The sequence below is a fragment of the Microtus pennsylvanicus genome, chromosome 5 (assembly GCF_037038515.1).
Source record: "Microtus pennsylvanicus isolate mMicPen1 chromosome 5, mMicPen1.hap1, whole genome shotgun sequence".
In the NCBI taxonomy this organism is placed as follows: Eukaryota; Metazoa; Chordata; class Mammalia; order Rodentia; family Cricetidae; genus Microtus; species Microtus pennsylvanicus.
In genome coordinates this window covers 76,900,312-76,919,571 of record NC_134583.1, presented here as the reverse complement: position 1 = coordinate 76,919,571, position 19,260 = coordinate 76,900,312, and the positions used below count along the sequence as shown (strand labels likewise).

Below are 19,260 nucleotides of genomic sequence, written 5' to 3'. Positions count from 1 at the left end.
CACTGTCCTCACATGACGCTTCACAACCAGCCTGAGAGAGTCTCATCCTGCCAATGTGCAGAGCTGTAAGTTTGAAGCTGCTAGGGGGTTAGAGGGGCTTCCGAGCCACATTTGTGTATAACTGGAATCTTGTTCAATATGCTCCAAATGCTCCAGAAGTCACAACCTCAATCTCAGTTCTTCAGCCAGATGTAAAGGTCCTCCTGCTTGTGTTTCTTTTTAGCAGCAGTTTAAGGTCCCTGGGCAGTAGATGAGGAGGGGATTAATGTGGTGACTTGATCCATCCATCCATCCACCCATCCATCCATCCATCCATCCACCCATCCATCTTCTATCTATCTAGTGACAGAAGTGTGGCATCGATTACCCTCTCCTAGCTATAGCTGAACTGCCTTCCTTGCATTTTGCATTTCAATATCTGATTGTTCTATGGTTATCTGTATGCTTCTCTTTCCCACAGAAGTGAAGAGACTGAGCCTTGTGATTTGTGTGTCTTCAGTCCGTTTGCTGCCCTTATGAGAGAAGAACCCTCATCCCACAGGTAAGTAGGATATTTAAGAAGAGCAGGGAGTTCTGATGCGCAGATGCTATGCTCTGTAATGAAAGACCACAATAAAAAAATGAAATTAAAGAATAGGATGTGAGCCTGTTTATAATCTCAAGAAACGAGTGAGAAACGGAGGACTGGAAATAACTATTTATAGACCATTATCTGCTGGGCCACAAGGACCGGAATAAGAAATTACAGTGGTTAGAATGAAAATAGCCCTCATAGTCTCGTGTATTTGAATGTTTGATTCCAAGTTGGTGTACTGTTTAGAAAGGATTGGGGGTGTGGCCTTGTGGGAGAAGCTGTGGCCTTCTTGGAGGAGATATGTCACTGGGAGTGGACTTTGAGGTTTCAAAAGCCCATGCCAGACAAAGTCTTCCTCTTTCTCTTTGCCCCCTGCCTTCAGTTCAGGATATCAGCTGTCAGCTACTCCTCCAATGTCATACCTGAGGGCTGCTTCACCCACTGCCATGATGACCATGAACTGACCCTCTGGAAGAGTAAGCAATTAAATGATTTCTTTTGTAAGTTGCCTTGGCCATGGTGTCCCTTTACAGTAATAGAAAAGTAAATAAGACGGAGATCTCTGCAAGAATGTTTAGAGCCACTTTTAGCAGAGTACTAAAGACTGTTAATAATACACCCTCTGATGCCATCATTTAAATAAGATGCAAACAGGATGCCATGGAAGAGGGAACTTGAAGGGCTAATAATAATAAGGTCTAAGAATGAGGGTATGTAACCTAGAAGGGTAAACCTTTCTCTTTCCACTTCACAGGACCTTGGCAAAGGTTTGAAGCTTGTTTCAGGAATCTCAGTAAAGGATAAATAAGTCTATCCTAGGTGATTCCCAACGGTGCTGGGGCCCTGTGCTGCCATCCCTTTGGGGTACAGGTCTCTATTCTCATCACTTGAGAATTCAAATTGTGTCCTCACACAGTTGGTTAACCTGGCTTCCATGGCATGATAAAGGTTATAAATTAGTCATGTGATTGAGGAAGTCCTGGAAGGACAGCCCAGCCTTTCTTCATGCTGGTTGGCTGCAGCCATAGCAACGGCTTATTCTAGACCAAAGTTCAGTGTCTGCACATCTTTATGGCCTTGTTCATAGTTCAATGTCCAGGAGCATAAAACTTCCGGCGAAGACACAGCGTTCACACTCACAACAGAATACTAGACTTCCTTCCTAAACACTGGACTCCAGATGATAAGGCCTCCAAATATCCTAAGTTGGTTGTTATTCTATCCCAGGGAGCTTCTTTCCTGAGAAAATGCCGACTACACAGAAGACATTGATGTTCCTATCTGGCTTTCTCACAAGCCTTGGCTCTGTTGTTGTCATCTGCTCGATTCTGGGGACACGAGCATGGGTCACCAGCACTATTTTCTTCACAGATCCTATTTCCAATGGTACCATTGTCATCACCTATGGCCTTTTCCATGGTAAGAGTACTCAAGATTTGAGTGAAGGCCTTCAAGAGCTGGACAAAAACTTTGAAGGTAAGTGATCACCTAATTTGAATGGGGATAGAAAGAATGGCTAAGATTCCTATAAGTTTGTATTTTGGCCAAATAGCCATTTGGCACTAATCTCTTCGAAGCCCCAAGTTAGGTTATCAATGGATTAACTCATAATTTTGAAAAGGTGTTTATCATTATTTCAGACGCCTCCTCTCTGGTTATCTTGTTATTGTCAGAGTCTAAACCATTTTAGCAGCAGCTGGGCTTGAATCGTACCTATCTAGTTTATTGACAAATAAATAATTAAAGTATGTGGAAGTTTTAATAGCCAGCAAGAACAGTATCTTAAATGATGTTAACCATGGGTTTTGACACAGGACATCCAGCTCCATCCAGAAGTTCATAAGCACTTACATAGGGAAAGTCTAAAGCAGTAAACTTTAACACCCAACCGTATTTTCCAGCTTCTTGAACTTACGCTTTTGTGTTCAAAATATCTCATTGCTGGAAGTGACATTTAATTTCTTATTAATCCCATCACTTACAGGAATTTCTATTTGTTCCTCATTTCTGATATAATAATGTCTTTTTTTCTATATAAACAAAGTAAGAAACTGTTGAGGATAGGCAAATGTAGCTACTTGAGTTTTATAGTTTGAGATCTGACATTATGGTCCTTGATATGTGAAAGTCACATTTGTACATTGTATAGCATATAAGTGGGCGCTGTGTTTTTGCCGTGATGCACACAGGGTCTGTACAACTGGTTAGAGATATTTAAGCTTCTAAGAATGTACTGTCTACTACCATATGCCAATGTAATATTTGGTACCCATACTCTAGAATGGAGTTCTAGTAAGTTTATGATTTCGTTAATGAAATGGTTTCCATAAATCATAAATCAAGGGCAATGTGTTTTTAACTACCAATGGGTCTTTGAGTGGTAGGAAAACCACATCTTCCCTGAGGTTTCAGCTGCTTCTCCCCTCCCCTGGTGCTGGCCGCAGCCTCTCAGGAGACCTGCTCTACAACAACCAGAAGCTAAGATTTCAAAGGTCCCTTTAATGATACCGTTTTAAAAACCAAAAGTAGGCTTGTTTGGGAATCCTCTGGCAGATTTAAATGCTTTAAATTGGAGACAGAAGTCTATACAATGTTGACTGGGAATCAGTTGATTCCATCTAGAGACTGATGGCCTCAGTGGAAGCCCTGAGTCTCTATCTAGCTAGGGAGGCCCAGAGAAGGACAGGAAAGGTCAGGCCTGGCAAGTCAGCCCTACATGACTGGGAGTGAGCATGCTGGTGTCTGGAAAGCAAGGACAGCCTCAGTCGGGGTGGTGGCACAGCTTGGGGTCAATGATATTTATGTCCTTCTACTTAGTGTATCAACAAAGTCAGAATGCTTGTGTTGCCCGTGCCTGGTTCTCTCTGGTTTTATCCATTAGTACTGGAAAGCCACTGTAGCCATCCCTCACACTATAGTCCAACCTCCCATTGCTCCAGAGGGTCAACAACCACCCCATGGAGGAAGATGCCACACAGTTGCTGGTAGGCATCTAGGGGCCACTCAGAGACTATGGGATTTTCCATACATGTGACTGTGATAAGCGCTGAGCATGTAAATGGTTCTCCCAGACAGGAAGTCATCCTTAAAACATGTATGTAGGCAGTGTTAAAGACCTCTGTTGCTAACCCTGTCAGCAGAATCCAGTGTTTACAGTGGGACACTCTGCTCTCCTGCAAGTAAGTCAGGCTGTCATGTACATCATTAGTCAATCACTACTAGCAAAATTAAATCTGTATAAAATTAAACATGCAGTGTCCTATTCAGCACTGACAAACAGATGCTTCCCCTTGAAAAGTCAAGCGTTTTAGCTTTGTGGCTAAGGCTAGGACACACTGAAATCCTCAGGCAGTGAAGCATATCACCAGAGCAGAATGGGCAATAGTGTTTGGTTTAAAGTGGCAAAACCATCCAGGCAACAATGGGTCAATGAATGGAGATGATGCCTAGTCAGCTCCCGTCAGGAACCCTTATGTTGTGGAACTGGCCTGGCAGTGAGCTCAGGCTGGCTAGACGGGTCCTAGTTTGTCTAAAGTCCAGATAAGAGATCGTTTAGCTCTGTCTAGCTGTGAGTGGATGGTCTTTGCCACTCCTAAAGTTCAAGCTGTATAATTTCAGCTCAAAATATCCACTATGTGAGTGAAGGTCTTAGACTTAAGTGCTGATAGGGTTTGTACACAGCTCCTATAGTGAAATGCTTCCTGTCTAGGGCAAGGGAAGCTCCTCCTCCTCTGCAGTGCAGCACCCTACACTCATGTTAGTCTCCACAACAGCTGGCGGTGGGGTGGGGAACACAGTCCTGTGGACTCCTAGAAGGAGTGTTCACGCTCACGAGGGTGTGCTCCCCTGCCTCTCCTGGTTTGGCTCTTGAGTGCTTTATAATAGGATCCCTAATGAAGTTGACGACTTGGCTCTGAGAATGCCATAGGTCCTAAGGGGCATGATGCATACTATTTCCCCAGGATGGCAGGAATGGTGCAATGTGTCACTTGAATGTGGCACCCCTCAGAAGGTGATCTCCAGTGTATATCCTGACCAGACCAAGTATCTTTACACAGTCACTTTGAACTTTCAATGAATGTTATTTCTCTTCCCATTGCAATAGGTCTCTTTGATCTTGGTCCCAAGTGCATTTTGGTCAGTAGACACATGACACTTTAACAGAAAAGTTATCATGACACTGACTCTAACCCGGAGATGCAGTCTCCTGGATGCTGCCAGGACCCTCTGTATTTGGCCTCCCATGCCAATGAGAAGAATTTCAGATTCAGGTCCCATCCCTCTTGTTTAGGAAAAAAATAGGTGTCTTACTAGATGTGTTATTTTCCATGTAACTATGACAAAAAACCTGAGAGAAGCAACTTAAGGGAGGCGAGGTTTATTTTGGTTCGTGGTCTCAGAGGGATTCCAGCTCATTCTGGTGAGAAAGGCATGGTGGAGCAGGTTCAACTGTGATGGTGGAGTGGGAGGTAGTTTCCTCACATTGAGTGGACCAGACAGCACAAGCCAGCACCAAAGTGGGTCTAACCTTCAAAAGGCTTGCCTTGGTAATATACTTCTTGTAGCCAGAATGTGTCTCTGGAAGTTTCCACAGCCTCTAAAACTGTGCCACAGGCTGGAATCTGAGCCTTGAAAACTTGAACCTGTGGGGGACATGTTAGTCAATTTCTAACATTAGGTGTGTTGGTCAACATTGATTACCAACCTGATGGGAAGCAGCGTTACCTAGGAGACAAGCCTCTGGCATTTCTGAGAGGGAGTTTCTATATTGGGTTGAGGTGAGACAATCCACTCTAAATGTGGGTGGTATCATCTCATGGATGGAGGTCTCAGACTGCAGAAAATGGAAAAGGTGAACGTATCATCAGCATCCCTCTCTCCTCCTCCTCCTCCTCCTCCTCCTCCTCCTCCTCCTCTTCTTCCTCTTCCTCTTCTTCTCCTCCTTCTCCTCCTCCTCCTTCTCCTCCTCCTCTACCTTCTCCTTCTCCTCCTCCTCCTCCTCCTCCTCCTCCTCCTCCTCCTTCTTTCAGACTGCATATGCAATGTGTCTAGTTGTCTTGAGTTCCTGCTGCCATGTTTGCCCCTCCATGGTGGACTGTACTCTCAAACTGTGAACTTTCTGCCCTTTAATTGCTTTCATTAAACGCTTGATTGTAGCAATGGAAAAAGTGATTAATACACTGGATGGTTTTAAGACAGACAGTAATTCTGACTCAGGGTTGATGGTCACCAACCTTGCCTTGGTCAGATACAAGGCTGACACAAGCTTTGGGCATTACTTTCATGCCTCTTGGCAGTGGTTGCTTGAAGTTGATTTTTTTTGTGTGTGTGTTTGATAGCTCAGGACACAACCTTACCGATGAACACAGGCAGGCTGAGGGCAAGTGTCAGGCTCAATGGTCTCCGAGTGCTGAACTTAGGCCAAGGATCAACTGTCACCAGTGGGCTGTCACGATCTGACTTTTCCTCTGTCCCCAGTCTTCACTGGGAGGAGCATGTCGTTGCTGGTCACATGGTGTATGGTATCCACAGGTAGAAAAAGAAGTGGGGGAGGGGAGAAGGAGGGAGGAGGGAGGTGAATCCTGGTGATCACCACTTCTCTTAACCCAATCTAGAAACTCCCTCACAGTCATGCAAAGAGGTTTGCTCCTCTGAGAATTCTAGATCCTATAAGTTGACAGTATCCAGCATCCCTCTCAGTGTCTATGAACCACAGAAAACAAGGCCTGGAGGTGGAGGGTAGATGACAAGTGGGACCTGAGCGAATGAATCTTCTCCTGTGGGGATCTGGGTGTCTGAATGCCCGGCTGAGATATCTGCTGTCATCTCTGTGGCTGCCTGTTCTTGGCCTCTTTCTGAGGCCACTAGAATCAGGGCAATTAGCTCCCATTGTGATGGGACTCCTGAATCGGAAGCTTGTCCCATGAAAGAAAGAAAAAGAAAAAGAACTCTATGTCTCTGCTAATTTTCCGGGGAGGGAGCAGCTGTCAGATGCTGGGAGGGCTATTGTTATTGCACTCTGGCTAACTCTCACCAAACTTTCAGCTTAGCATTGTCTGAGTTCTGAGGCTGGAGCTGGGAAGGCAGAGCTGTCATAGGTGGCAGGGAATTCAGAAATAAGTGTTACAATGCAGCAGTTCAAATTAAGATGAATTGCCCCCCCCCCCAAGTACGTAGGAAAGTATGAGTCAGCAGCCCCAAATTAGCTCTCTTTGGAAAATCACGTCTGTTAAATCTTATTGAAAGTCAAGGCAGAGCTAAATTTGATTGTCATTTTCTTTTTCTTTTGGGGCATGCATGTCACGTGCAAGTGCTTGTGCATGAGGGTGCACACATTCATGGAAGCTGGAGGTCAGCACCCTGTGTTTCCCAATTATGTCCCATCTTGTTTTTTTCTTTTTAATTTTATGTGTATGTATGTATGCTTGTGCAAGTGTATGTCCATCACGTGGATGTAGCAACCAAGAAGACCAGAAGAAGGTACTGACTCCCCTGTAATGAGAACCTCTGTGTAGGTGCTGGAAATGGAAGCTGGGTTCTCTACAAGAAGAGCAGTAAGCACCCTTAACTGCTGAGCCATCTCCCCAAACCCTCCACCCTACATTCTGAGACAAGGTCTCGAAGGGAGCCTGGAGGTCACTAACTGATTTTGCTGGACGGACTGGCAAGCAAGGCAGTCTCCCCAGGGCTGGGATTACAGGCTCTGTGCCTGGCTTCTTTTTTAAACACAGGCTCTGGGAGGGTTGAACTCAGGCCCTGGTGCCTTCAGGGCAATCATTTCACCCAGTCAGCCATGCCTGCAGCCCTGCACAGTCGCTTCTTAATGCAATATTCCAATTGTAAGTGAACATTCACTTAGATCTGGAAGTCAGTGTGTGAGGCAGAGAGACACTCAGAGAAATCCAGGTGTTTGGGACACCAGGCGAGTTCCTCACACTCAAGTTTCTGCTCTTGGCTTAAAAATTCCAGTTATTTCCTTGACTACTAGACTGCCAAGGAGAGAGAAAGCTCTTTTGTCCCCAGCCAAGTTCCCTTGAGAGCGAGGGTTTCCTCCTGACCTGGCTGCTGGGGAACAGGAAGTGGATCCACCTTGAGGTGATGAATGGCTGACACATCCACAGGGACCAGTCTGGACCTCCGGCTGGGTGTGTCTCCCTAGCTCGGCTGCTTTTTCCTATTCTCCTTGTGACGTCACCTCCCTCCAGTTTCAAAATCAGCACATACTGAGCTAGTATAAGCAAAACCTCCTAAATATGCCATTTACATAAGAGTGTGGAGGAGCCAGAGAGAGATCCCACTTGGTTAAGTCAGGGACTAGTGAAGCCCCAGTCCAGGTGGTCTTCGGGAGCCTCTCTTAGGTTACAAGACAGAGAACGTGGGATAGGGGATCAACCTCCCAAAGGGGTCACTGACAGAAGTCACGGAAAAGCCCAGTCATCATAATGACAAGGAGGTGTTGCCTGTAGAAGCTGAGCTTTGCCCCTGTGCCTCTGAGGAGAGAAATGCTCTTCAGTGGGGGTGGGAGGTCATGGTTCGCTCACTGCTGAGCTGGGGTTTTGCTTTTTGTGCAGGCTCTGTTCTCCTGGGGTTACAAGGGATGTTTGTCAATGTTTAACACATGCTGTAGCCAAGTTCCCGTCTCTCCTGCCCCTCTTTCCTGCACATCCCTTTGCTCTTTAAGACAGTGCCCCTTGCTATGCAGCAGTATCCGTTGCTGCTGCCCTCAGGCCACTCCCTTCCAGGAGATGCCTGACCTGGGCTCAGTCACACACTACTCAGGATACCATCTCTCTTCATGGAGGACTTTGCTGCCACCCAATTTCTTGATCACACCCTCTTTGTCTAGAAGGAGGATGTGGCAGATTTAGAAAAACAAATAGAAGGACTTAAAATTTAAGATGATTTCTCCCAAACTGGGCTGAGCACATACTCTTCCACAAGGTAAATGTCAGATCCTGGGGTCCCGTGTCCGCTCAGATCACCCAGAAACACAGTTCAGTAAAGACCACTTCTTTTTATTTAAAAAAAGAATTATTTATTTTAGTTTATTTTTTGCCTTCATGAATATGTGTGGACCATGTGCCCATGGAAGTCAGAATAGGACTTCTTCTGGAAGCTGGATGCTGATTCTTCTGGAACTGGAGTTTACAGATAGTTGTGAGCCACCATGTGGGTTGGTAGGAATCGAACTCATGCTCTCTGCAGCAGCAACTAGTGTTCTTAACCACTGAGTCCTCGCTCCAGGCCCCCGTTTCTTACACAAGTCTCTCAGCCACACGGGGGCTCTTGTTTTCCTTACTAGTCAGAAAGGAGACACCCGTGCATGGTGTGCAGTTCCACAGCGAGCATTGGGAGCATCTGGAACAGGGTGGAAATCAAGGGCATGTACAGTAGGACTTGATACACGGAGAACTTCTCAATAGTTCTCTTGGTAAGGGGACAGAGAGCGGCACCTTGTAAAGAGAGGGTGATGGTGGCAAATGGTAGGATATGGTTCAGAAGATGCTTTGCTGTTCCTCCTGTCCCACGGGAGCCAGCACACACAGCCCTAGAAGCTAAGAATCCGGGTCTGCCTGGCTACTTCCTGTTCCTTAAAGCTGTGCTGAGCTAAGGCTGTGACTGTCTCCACATCCGTGGGAACCAGTGAAACAGGAAGAAAGAGAAGGAGGCTTTGACTAGTTCTTACTCACCCCTCTGTGGCCACTATGGCTTGAGTTCCCAGTGATGTTTGTTAGTGTTGCTATAGTCGGCACTAAATCTCGTTCTCTGGTGGTCTTTTCCTTGGGGCTTCACAGACGGTCTCTAAACACTTTCGTGGGAGATCCTGACATATACTGGCAACCATTAGGAGCTGCACTGCGCACCTAGGAAGAGCACACCTGTCATATCTGGTCTGATGTGTGGGAGTAGAGCGGGATGTGGGGGAGCTCGGTGCCCTGGAAAATGGCTGCTAGATCTCGGAAACCCCGAGGTTCTGACAGCTCTGCCCAGTGCACCTGCGTTGTGTTTTCCAAGAGTGTAGATCCATTATGGAGCTTCTTTGCATTTAAGATACATGCAGATGGTATTTTGTAAAGTGCTTTAAGCTTAGAAGGAAGTTCTGCGGGGAACCAGAAGGTTGTGTTCCCAGCTGCCTCCAGTGTTGGAGTGGAGACCAGGACATGGAGTCTGGACTCAGGGAAAGCACCCTGACTTGGTCTAGCAAGAAATATTTTCCTGTAGCCACTGCTAGCTATGAGCTTGCCCCTCTCTGGCCATTTCCGCCAGCCCTTATTCTCCAGCTTTTTTCTCTGTCATCTGCTCCTGGCTCACTGAATTCTTCTAAGCCACAGGGCTTATGGGATTCTCACTGCATGTGGATTTGCACAGTGACCCACCCTAAACATTTCTGTCAGAAGCAACTGATTCTAAGACCCAAAGGGAAGCTATGGCAATGGAATTGCTATCTATCCTACTAACAAGGCTCGGAGGGCAGAGATCACTGGTAAGAAAGTTGCGGGTATGAGGGACCACCCTTTGCTAAAACTTGAAAACTCAGATAAACATCCAGCCACCTTTAGTGCTGTGCTTATGCAATCCAGTAAAATCACTGACTGGTTGGCCATGAAGGATGCCGTCTCATTCTCGTGCGTTTGTGTATGTTCCTGTAGGTACGTGTGCACTCAGTGTGTCTATGCAGGTGCCTGTGCATATGTATGCGTGTGCAGGTGGAGGTAAAAAGTCAACTACCATTGTTATTCTTCAGGTGATGCCCATCTTGGTTTCTGAGACAGGGTCTCTGGTTGAACCTGTAGGTAACCAGTTTAAGTAGACTGACTGTCCAGTGAGCCCCGGGATCCACCCGTCTCAGCCGTCTCCCCAACACTGAGATTGCAAGCACTCACCATCACCCCTGGTTTTTTTTAGGTGGGTTCTGGGGATTGAACCTCTACAGCACATTACTGACTGAGCCATCTTCTGGTCCATGCCGTCTTGGTCTTACAGGATGAATGATCATACTGCTTCCTTCCCTGACACCACAGCTTCTCTAGCTTGGCTGTACTTAGGATTTGCGTTCTGTACTGTGCATTCACCAAATGTTGCTTTAGTTCTAGGGATATTGAGTAATTCTTCCCAGAAGACTCTGCATTTGGTGGCTATCTTATTCCTGGTCCTGAGTCTGGGAACTTCCGTACTGAGCTCAATATTCACCTTCTACAACAGCATCAGCAACCCTTACCAGACGTTCCTGGGTCCTATGGGCGTCTACACCTGGAACGGACTCAGCGGTGAGTTTCCTGAGAAGACTCGTGTGCACATACATGTACACAGATACACATGCACACACAGGCGTATACTTATGCATACCAATGCATGCTCATGAACACACGTCGCTCTCCTTCTTACTTTCACAAGGGGCAAATGTGAACTCCAGAGATAGCTCACCTGGATGACTAAGCCACAGAGCAAGGGAGGATACCATCTGTAGCCAACACTCTTCTTGTGGGCTAGGATGCTGTGTGGTTGCTAGGTGATTTTGTTATTCTGTGAGTGGGTACCTGGGTGTGAGTGGGTGGAGGACAGAGTCCAGATGGGAAGTGGACCTGCTGTGACTCAGTCAAAAGACTCTCCATGGGTTTTCCCCCGTGCACTGCAACCCCCACAACTGTAGTGGAACGCAGAACCAGAGGCTAAGGGACTTGGTTACAAATCCAGACATAGGTCCCTAGCATCAAGGGCCCTTCCGTCAGCCACCAGACCTCACTCACTGCCAGAGTAAACAATGAATTGCTCTTAGTTTTGCTCATGCAGCTCGGATCCAACAGCAGCAGAGGCCTCAGACATGGCTGGATTTAGAGATCATGTCGTGGGAAGTCTGTTTTTCTTCATCCCTGTGTACGCTGATTTCCCAGTGTGTGCTCTGTAGCCGCTACACAGTTGATTCAATCCTCTTAAAGGTCATTTGTCTGTGCCCACCCCGAACTCCGCCAGAGGCAGCTCTAGAGGGAACATCTGCCATTTCCCAGGAGTCAGGAGAGCATCCTGGGCCCAGTTCTCATAGACTCACACATTGACATGACCTCATCAATGTCTGAAGCCAAGAAAGATAATCCTACCCATCAAGTTGGATAAGAACACTCATCCATACTGGGGGTCCAGGGTCAGCTGTTCTCCAGTTTCAGAGGCACGTGGAGGAGAAGTGGGTCACCAAAGGAGAAGGGGAGATGACAAGAGGCTACAGTGGGCTTGTACTGCCCTGTCTGCAGCCCACAGGGCTTCCAGCTGGCCCCTCAAGGCTGTAGCCTCATCTCTTTTCCTCTGCAATGGAGAACAGGCTGACTGTCCATGTATCAGAGGCCCCGCACATGTCTGCGAAGGAAAACGAGAAAAGGAGTCTGGAAAGTCACCCCTCAGCCTGCTTATGTCTAGCCACAAAGACCTAGGCTGTGGGGAGAGAGTTCCCACGGTCCTTCTGCCTCAGACATATATTCTGACACAGAGGGCTGTGAGGTCGGCAGAAAAACCACCCGTAAGGGGTGTGTTAGGGCCAGGTTTGCATTCTGACCTGGGTCTAGGGGAGACCTTTGGCCTTTGGGCAAACATAGGAGTTGGAGGCAGTCTTTTGTGTCCCGATGCTCAGTAGGACCGATTCTGTCCTCATATACCCTCAGACAGCCTTTGATTTTCTTCCCTTATCTGAAGTGTTACAAAGTTTAGTGAAAAACTGGTTTGCAAGAGGCTAATCCTACAGAAGTGCTTCTGTTTAGCGCTGACAATGTAGCTTCCTGGCCTTTGGGAAGCTGTGAGGGAGGGCTGGTATCAGACTGACTTTAAGGCTACAATTCCCTGTGGAGATAGGCTTGCCCATGCTCACCTGAGCTGCAGGTAGTGAGCAGGCCCAGTGGGCAGAAAAGGAAATGGATTATCTGGTTGGATTCTGATAAGAAGAAACAGCCATAACACTGCCTGAAGCTCGTGACCCCTGACCTCAACCTAAACTGGTCCCAGTGTGGCTGGGGTTGCCCACAGGGGATTTTAAGGTGGGTGGAGAGAAGGTTGGATCCAGAGAGGCTGTCACAAACTGTCTGCTATAAACATATTGTCCCTCAACTGGAGAACACAGGAAGCAATGAGTAGGTGTCATAGCCCAGCAGGGATGGGCCCTAGAGGAAGCTCCTGTCCCCAAGCCTTTCAGAACAGCTCACCACTGCTATCCCCAGTCTCCTGCAGCCCTTCAATCTACAGCTCTGGAGAAGCTGTGAGACTAGTCAGGCCAAATGCAGCCTATACTCCTGGCTACTTAGGAGGCTGAGGCAAGATGACCCTCAAGTTCAAGACCCGTCTGGCTGTGCAAAATAAAGAATGAAAAGAGGGCAGGGGTGTGGTTCAGTGCAGAGCATTTGCTTACTGTTTTCAGGCTTCTAGATTTGATCTCCAGTATTTCAGGAAGGGAGGGAGGGAGGGAAGGAGGGAGGGAGGGAGGAAGGAAGGAAGCCAGGAAGTAAGGAGGGAGGGAAGGAGGGAGGGAGGGAGGGAAGGAAGGAAGGAAGCAAGGAAGGAAGGAAGGAAGGAAGGAAGACAACCAGAAGCAATGTGGAACCCCTGGCTCCAGGCATCTGCCTCGAAAAGGCCCAGATAGGCAAGGTGTCTACATGCCAGCCCTTCCCTGTGCAAATCAAAGCTCCAGACAATCCACTTTAGGGTAAAGGCATTAACCTTGTGCCCATTCCACTCCTTTATGATTAATTAAGCTTTTATAAGAAACTTCACAAGAGGAAAATGAAGGATAATGAAGGGGTGAGAGGCGCCCAGTGAGCATCAGAGGAACGGGACTTTTGTTCATGCAAATAATTAAGAAATAAAGCCATTATTTTGTGGGTGAGGTGTGTCATCAAGGGCTGCTCAAACATTCTCCTCTTGCAAACCCCCCTAATTAGCTTCTCTCAGAGGACCGTTTGGGGAGCTTCCCTGCCTGTGGGGTGGGACAAAACCGATGCCCGAGACTTCAGAGCTATGCACATTCTGTGTATGTCAGCAGATGAAGGATCCCAGACAGACTTCATCCCGGGGATTCCCCTGATGTGTCAGAACCCCACCTGGGCATGAGCATCAATCCTCACCCTCATCTTCCTCCCAAAGTGTTTTGTTTTATTTTTTTATTCCAGTGTTCATGGCATATGAATACCTGTCACTTGCATTACGTATTTAAAGCACACTGTTCATTGGGTTTTGGCGTGTTCTTAGCCACTGCAGACATCACTACCATCCTTTTCCAAATATTTTCACCAAGTCAAATAGAGACCTTATGACTCCTGGTTACTATCTGCCTCTTGCCCACCTACGCAACTGTACGCTTCCTTTGCAGAAGATACTTCCTGGTTCAAGGCTACACTTGCCTGGGTCCTGCAGAGTAGACTATCTGCAGCGGCTACCTAGTCCTTGTAGCACGTGTCCAGCCCTTGAGAGCCTGTGGCTCTCTTGCTCCTGGTGGGACTCACCCCTCACAGTTGGGGGTGACCCACTGCCCACCCTTGCTCTTCCACCTGTGATGCTGGTGTCTCCCCACATCTTGTTTGTCCATACGCCCACCACATCCACTTTCCATCCCCTGTCCACTCACCCCCACCTCTACATCTGTCGCCCTGGGGCACAGGCTGTGTGTCACCCAGAGACAGCTTCTGAGAGGATCTGAGCCTGCAGGTTAGATACTGTCCTGAAGGATATTTAGAATGGCATACCTAGAATATAGTTTGTTTCTTACGTCTTATTTTTATTGTCTCCTTCATCTTGAAACACTATAGAATCCCATGTAGCCATTCAATAAATGCCTATGGGTTATGTATCCCATAAAGAAAATCAGGGATATTAAAAAAAATGCAGAGGGGTGGCCCACAGCTGGAGAGATGACTCAGCAGTTAAGAGTGACTGCTGCCTAATCCCTACCCACAAGGACCTGAGTTGGAATCTGCCCCCCTCGCCATGGGTGATTCACAAACACCTATAACACCTGCTCCAAGGGATCCGATACCCTATTCTGGTTCCTGTGGGTGACTACCTACACATATGAGTTGGAATCTGCCCCCCCATGGGTGACTCACAAACACCTATAACACCTGCTCCAAGGGGTCTGATGCCCTATTCTGGTCCCTGTGGGTGACTACCTACGCTCACACAGATGCATGCTCATATACATATTTAAATTGTTAAAGTAACTTTAAAACATGTATCACAAGGACAGGTAGATGGCTCAATGAGTAAAGTGATTGCTACAAAGAAACAAGAAGCTGAGTTCAGATCCCAAGAAAAAAGTCAGGCAGAATGGTGCATATCAGTAACCATGTATCTGGGTAGGCAGGGACAGGGGGAGAAAAGAGGGATCTCGGAGGCTTGCTGCTGAAACAGGGAATTCCAGGTTCAGTGGGATTCTCTGCCCTCTCGGCAAAAATAAACAGATAAATAAAAATAGAGAGTAGTAGAAAAAAAAATACCTGGTGTTGTCCTTTGGCCTACACGTATGTGCATATACATGTATGCACATTCAGACCCATACCACAGAAAGGCACATACATGCATGCACACATGTACGGGCAAAAATAATGTTAAGAGTGCCTCCTTGTGTCATTTATGATGCTCAATCTTCTTTTCAGCACCCTTTGTGTTCCTGACCATGGTACTGTTCGTGGGGAATACAGAGTCCAACCATCTCTCAGAAGAACTGTCCCACAAGCTTTATACAGATATCACCATCAAGACAACAACCCACTCTTACGGATACTCATTTTGGCTCGTTCTGCTTGTCATCCTTCTGAATATTGTCACTGTGGTCATCATCATTTTCTATCAGAAGGCCCGATACCAGCAGAAGCAGGAGCAGAGGAAGCCGGTGGAATATGCTCCCAGGGACGGCATTTTATTCTGAGTCCTGTGCCTCATTATGTTGGCACTGTCTCTGCCAGTAGTAACTGGCTAGCTCCTGTGGACAGTCTGCATGGCAGTCTGCTGCGATACCTCTTTAACCACGACACCATGTCCTTCCTAGATGATGCTTGCACGTTTCTCCACGGATATCCACTGGAAAGAGTTTTCTCAAGAAGGCGGGGAAGTGAGTGGGGAAGACTGTGGTCTAAAGAGCTCCAAGAGGGGGTGGTCTGGGGCCTGTAGGCTCTTTTCTCCTGGATTGCTATCCACAGTAATAAAAGTCTGATTTTTTTTTTTTGCCTTCCCTGTGACCAACTTAAAGGACTGCAGCCCCCTGATTTTGGCCAGAGGAAGGATCAGGCATTTCACTCTTTTATAGGAACAAAAGCATTCTGAACCTGTTTTTCCGGAGTCAAGAGTTGGATACAAAAGGATAAAGGATGAAATGACCCTGTGCAGGCTTAGTTCCTGTAAGGAGGGCTTGGCACATGTAGAATTTAGGCCTTAGGAAACCCAACATGAACAGGTTAGAGGTGAAATATAGTCCCTGTGGTCTGTTTTTCCAGCAGACAGACAACCAGCAAAATGGGGAAGGCACAAAAATGTAATCTGCATGTGTTTCCAGTAAGGTATTCCCTTTGAAAAGCTCACTAAGAACCTTTGGCCTTGACTATTTCACAAGTCCCCAGAGAGGACTGCAAAGTGCCCCCTTTTCATGTGTTGATGGCTTTGTGAAGCAGTAGCTCTGTGACAAGGACTGGATCTTACGAAGTCCTCAAGGGTACATGACCTTCAACACTCAGACCTAGAGCTGTGAGCTGAGTTCCTACAGTGGGGGCAGACCATGCTGAGCCCTCACCTTCGTGGAGTGTACTGTCAGGCAGTAGTTGAGTCCGACATTTAATGAACACTTACTTGACTCCAACTAAAACAGTTGTTTAGAGTGGGGGATCTTACCCCCATTGTAGAGCACCAAAGTGCCCAGCATGTTCAAGGCTCTGGGTTCCATTTCTTGTTCTGCAAAAATGAAACAAACATAGAGTTACAAAATTGTGCTGTGTGTTTTGAAGGGACAATCTCAATCACACTCCATCTTGAAAGCCTGCTAACTCAAGACTACTCTTATCTATTAAATTATTAAAAGTTTAGTATAATTAATTCCTTCACGTGTGCACATGTGCATAGGCCGTGATGTGTGTGTCTGTGTGTCTCCTTATGTGTGGAGATCAGATGACAAGCTTCGGGAGTTGATTCTCTCCTTCTACCATGTGAGACCTGGGGATGAAACTCGGGTCATCAGTCTTGGTAGCAAGCACATTTACTTATTTGTCTTGTGGACCTTTTATTAAATTATTACACAATTTGGATTTGGGCAACAATGGCTTAGTGGGTAAAAGTGCTTGCCACCAAGCCTGATGACCCTAGTCCATTCTAAATGACCCACAAAGTGAAAAGAAAGAGCTGACTTCTGCAAGCTGTCCTCTGACCCCCATTCATAAACTGTGCTATGTGCATGCCCATAGCCATAACCATACTTCCCTATACAAGACCAAAATAAATAAATGAATATAGAATAAAATAAAATGCATGATGACTCATCATTGTTCATCTAAATCTTTTGATATATATGTATCTTTGGTTTTTGAGACAGGGTTTCTCTGTGTAGCCCTGACTATTCTGGAACTTGCTCTGTAGGCTAGACTGGCCTCAAATTCACAGAAATCCACAATGAGTGCTGGCATTAAAGGTGTGCACCACCACTCAGCTGGAATATATTTTTTAAAATATGATAATAAACATTGAACATACTTTAAACTCTGAGCTTAAAAATAATGGCATTTTTTGAAGGTCCAGGTTTTCTGTTGGGAGTTTGATAATGTGACCATGTAGTGAAGAGGAGACAGATGTGGGTAAGAAGACCCAACAACAAATGGATAAATAGGGCCTCCCATAACTGGTCAGCTGTGGGAGTATTGCAGAGTGGAAAGTTCACTGCGTCTTTTCACCTTGGCTTCTCAACAGCACTGGGTTTCCCTAGGAAATAAATGGCCTTACTCCTTATATGGCATATGGCCTTTCAGGAACTGTAATGGTCTGCTCTGTCCCTTTAAGAGACAAGCCACACCTACTCCCTCCCCAATCCGGTAGACAAGCTGATCTTCAGCTTCTAGTCTGAGTCCTTCCTTTTCCATCTCCCTGTTGAAGAGGCAGCTCTGTCTCTCCCTTCTCCTCACTTCTCCCCTTTCCCCCTTCTCTCTCTCCCTCTGCCTTTCTCCCTGTTCTTCCCCCTTCTCTCCTTCTCTTCCATATCCCACTAAATAAATATCTAACTATGTTGACCCAGGTATGTTGTTACATGACTGTATTCCCAGCACTTTGGGAAACGGAGGTAGAAAGATCAGGAATTCCAGGGAAGCCTGGGCTACTTAGGAAGACCCCCGGAGACAAAAAGAAAAAGAAATGAAACGAAAACTGTAAAAAAAAAAAAAAAAGAAAGAAAGAAAGAGAAAGTGAGAAGAGAAAGTGAGCTATTATGTTCACCAACAATGAGAATATGACATTCAGGATGAGATGATAACTTCAGAGAAATCAATACTTTACACCACATCAAAAAAAATTGGGTGACTGTGATCAACCAGAGTTTGCAAAACATTGTGGGAGGTTGTCTGGGGCCAGCCTCAACAAAAATACCCTTTCTAGAGTGGAGGTGTGGGAATTTAGAAATATAGTAAAGAATACAAAGATGTGAATGAAAATAATAAAAAGGCAGAAACATATAGGATAGTATTGGGAGGAAATTTTTCAGTGAGTACTGAAATTTCACCTGTGTTTAATTTCCAACTGGTTAATATACCCTCTGACCCCAAAACGTAGGAGTAAAACAAAAGACTGCATCGACATACAAATTGAAAGTCCCGGGCTACATTCTTCACTCTTGTCCTAGACTCATGCCCTAGACCAAACACTCTGTAGGCAAACCACTCCCTGGGTAGAATCCCAAGTTAATTCCATAAAGGGAACTGGAACTTAGTTGGATACTTAGACTTTTGTTTTATGTAGGAACCAACTACTTCCCTGTTTCAGGAGCACAAGGTTTGGCATCTAGGCACACCTGTTGACAATAGGCTGGAGAGAGCAGAACTCTAATTTACAACTAGGTGGGACCTTTGTTTGAGTTAGAAGCACAATAACCTTGAATAAACTTGTTTTTACAAGTCCCAAACTCTCTGACCTTTGGCTTCTTTGGGCCTCCACAGGAGGTGGGATGCAGGATGTAAAGTCTGCTAGCATCAGAATTTGGTTTTATTATCTCAGTAATCATAGGAGTTAGGTGGGACTGGAAGCTGTATCCTCTTGAACATGACATTCAGTGTGTGTGAGTGTGTTGGGGGTATTTCCAAACCACAGTCCTTCATCCAGAGTCTGGGATCATACAGTCTTTGGCATCTTCTAAAAGTTACAATGAAATTGCAGGTATACACTTCTTCGGCCCCCTCTTGCTGTCTGAAGCCTCTCAGAGGCCTGAGTGTTATGGTTTTGGTCCCTTTAAGAGACAAGCCACACCCATTCCCCTTCCCATCCACTGAGGCAGGCTGATCTTCAGCTTCCAGCCTGAGCTCGCTCTCTTTTCCATCTTCCTCTCAGAGAGGCAGCTTCGTTTCTGCCTCCCTCCCCACTTTTCTGCTTCCCCCTTCTCTGTCTCTTTCTCCTCTCCTCTTCTCTTCTCTTTCTCTCTCTCTCTCTCTCTCTCTCTCTCTCTCTCTCTCTCTCTCTCTCTCTCCCCCCCT

General features: G+C 46.4%; 1 protein-coding gene across 1 annotated transcript; it reads left to right on the top strand.

Annotated features, from left to right (window-relative positions):
* Positions 1-1,668: 1,668 nt before the first annotated feature.
* Positions 1,669-17,057, top strand: Clrn3 (clarin 3). Its single transcript, XM_075972582.1, has 3 exons — positions 1,669-2,050; positions 10,663-10,842; positions 15,202-17,057. Exons 1-3 carry the CDS (start codon positions 1,822-1,824, stop codon positions 15,471-15,473), a joined length of 681 nt encoding a protein of 226 aa, XP_075828697.1. The 5' UTR covers positions 1,669-1,821; the 3' UTR covers positions 15,474-17,057.
* Positions 17,058-19,260: the final 2,203 nt, after the last annotated feature.